The sequence below is a fragment of the Eurypyga helias genome, unplaced genomic scaffold (genome assembly GCF_000690775.1).
Source record: "Eurypyga helias isolate BGI_N326 unplaced genomic scaffold, ASM69077v1 scaffold46385, whole genome shotgun sequence".
Classification (NCBI taxonomy): domain Eukaryota; kingdom Metazoa; phylum Chordata; class Aves; order Eurypygiformes; family Eurypygidae; genus Eurypyga; species Eurypyga helias.
The window spans coordinates 457-2273 of record NW_010252975.1 but is presented as its reverse complement, the minus strand read 5'-3'; the positions used below and the strand labels follow the sequence as shown (position 1 = coordinate 2273).

Genomic DNA, 1817 nt, shown 5'->3' with positions numbered 1-1817 from the left:
GCTCCGCTCCACCGCCACGCCGCGCGGCGCGGGCCGCTGCGTGCCTGCGCTGTTTGCTGTACAGGGAGCTGGGATTCAACAGCAGCACAGCAGGATCCATCTTCTCAGGTGCTTTCTGAGAAGCCATGTTCAAGCAGTGCCCGAAGGTTGACAGCACTGCGATCTGCAGCCTCAGCCAGGTGGAAGAACGCTCTCTCCACACAAGGACACTTCTCAGGGGGAGTCAGGCCCCTGCAGTAGCCCAGATCTCCACACCAGATGGGCCAGTGAGCTCAAAACCCCCCACCTCCACCCCCACAAACACTCTGCCATGACAAACCGTCCCCAGTCCCCTCACAGCCCGCTCAGGACTACATCCCAGCCACCCAACTCCCGTGAACTCAGGCAGGGCCCTCTCCGGGAGCTGAGCAAAGGGGGAGACGCAGCCCTGCCTGGCCAGGGCCAGCATGGCTGATTTCACACACCCGTGAACGCTTCCAGCCCACTCACTTCATCTCTTGCTCATCCTCCTCTTGCTCCTTGCGCTTCTGCTCCTCCTCGTACTCCTTGTACTGCTTCAGCATGGCCTCGAAGTCCACATTTGCCTGGCGCTGGTTGAGTTCCTTCAGCTCCTGCAGGTTCTCCAGAACCTCCATCTCCAGCTTGGAGTCCTTGGTTCGGTTCTCCAGGACCTGGATGACCAAAGGGTTTATGTGAGGCAGTAGAGCCTGCCAGCAATCTCCAACACCGCCTCCCCACCCAGCACAGGGCAGAAAGCACTAAGAGGATCATCATCATCCTCCTCCTCATTTTTAGGTCTTATTAGGATGGGAAAAACTAGGGCAAGATGCAGCCTGTCCCAAGTTCCAGCACAAGAGGAAACCCCCGGCGAGCAGAGCTGGCTTCTGCTGTCCACAGCACCGCACTACCTCGGGAGCCTGGAGGACTAAGCCAACGGCTACGAAGTCACCCGCTTTGCTGGGGAAAGCCAGCCAGGGTGGGAGAGAGGTTTGCCTTCTGCAGAGAAGGGCACATTCTCATACCTTCATGGGATTGTTGAGCTCTTCCTCTTCCCTCTCCTTCTGCATTCTTTTCTCCTCTTCCTCCAACAGCTTCTCAGCTTGGAAGTTGCGAGTGGCACCATGCTCCATGGTGTAGTCTGTGTTCTCAGGATCTGTCTAAGGAAGAAACAAGAAAACAAAATCGTCGTACTGGGGTAATTCTGCCCCAGCCATGTCCAGAGCCACGTGCAAATGTTTCCCAATTTCATTCCCATCACAGTGCAGACAATCACTCATGGCCTTTTGCTCTGCTCCGGCTGATGTGCTGCAGTCCCCGGATGCGCGAGACACTTCAGAACTACAAACGGCCATGAAAAGGGAAGAGAGATCAAAAAGCACATGCTCAGACCAGGCCTTTGCTGGGACACCCCTTCCCCATGGGGTCAGCACCCAGCCACGTCCACAGAGGGCACAGCCTCTCCAGAAAGCGAGAGCGCAGAGAACACGGAACACAGTTCACCTTGAAAGTGATCTCTGCCAGGCAACGCGTGCACTTGATGTAGAAGCGGAAGATGGGAAGTCCCAGGTACACCTCATTCTGAACAGTCTCCTTACGGGCATTAAACTTCTTCCCCTTATAGATGTATTCACCACATGTCTTGCATCTAGACAAGGAGAAAGAGAAGTCTGTAACACATCCAAAAAAAAAAGGGAATAAAAAGACCAAGTGATTTCCAGGCTGTGTCAGCCCGTGTTCTGAGCAATGGTTATTTTTGCTTCCAGAAATTCAGTACCTACTCTGCAAATGATCCCCAAATCACCCACAGCATCTCTTCC

General features: G+C 54.6%; 1 protein-coding gene across 1 annotated transcript in view; it reads right to left on the bottom strand.

Moving 5' to 3' along the window:
• Positions 1-489: 489 nt before the first annotated feature.
• The window catches only part of CCDC94 (coiled-coil domain containing 94), a gene marked incomplete at both ends in the record, with an annotated part of 1558 nt that continues 230 nt past the window's right edge, over positions 490-1817 (bottom strand). The window contains 3 exons of the mRNA XM_010152529.1: positions 490-671; positions 1023-1157; positions 1501-1645. Of these exons, the coding sequence (XP_010150831.1) occupies positions 490-671; positions 1023-1157; positions 1501-1645 (462 nt within the window). The remainder of the gene's footprint in view (positions 672-1022; positions 1158-1500; positions 1646-1817) is intronic.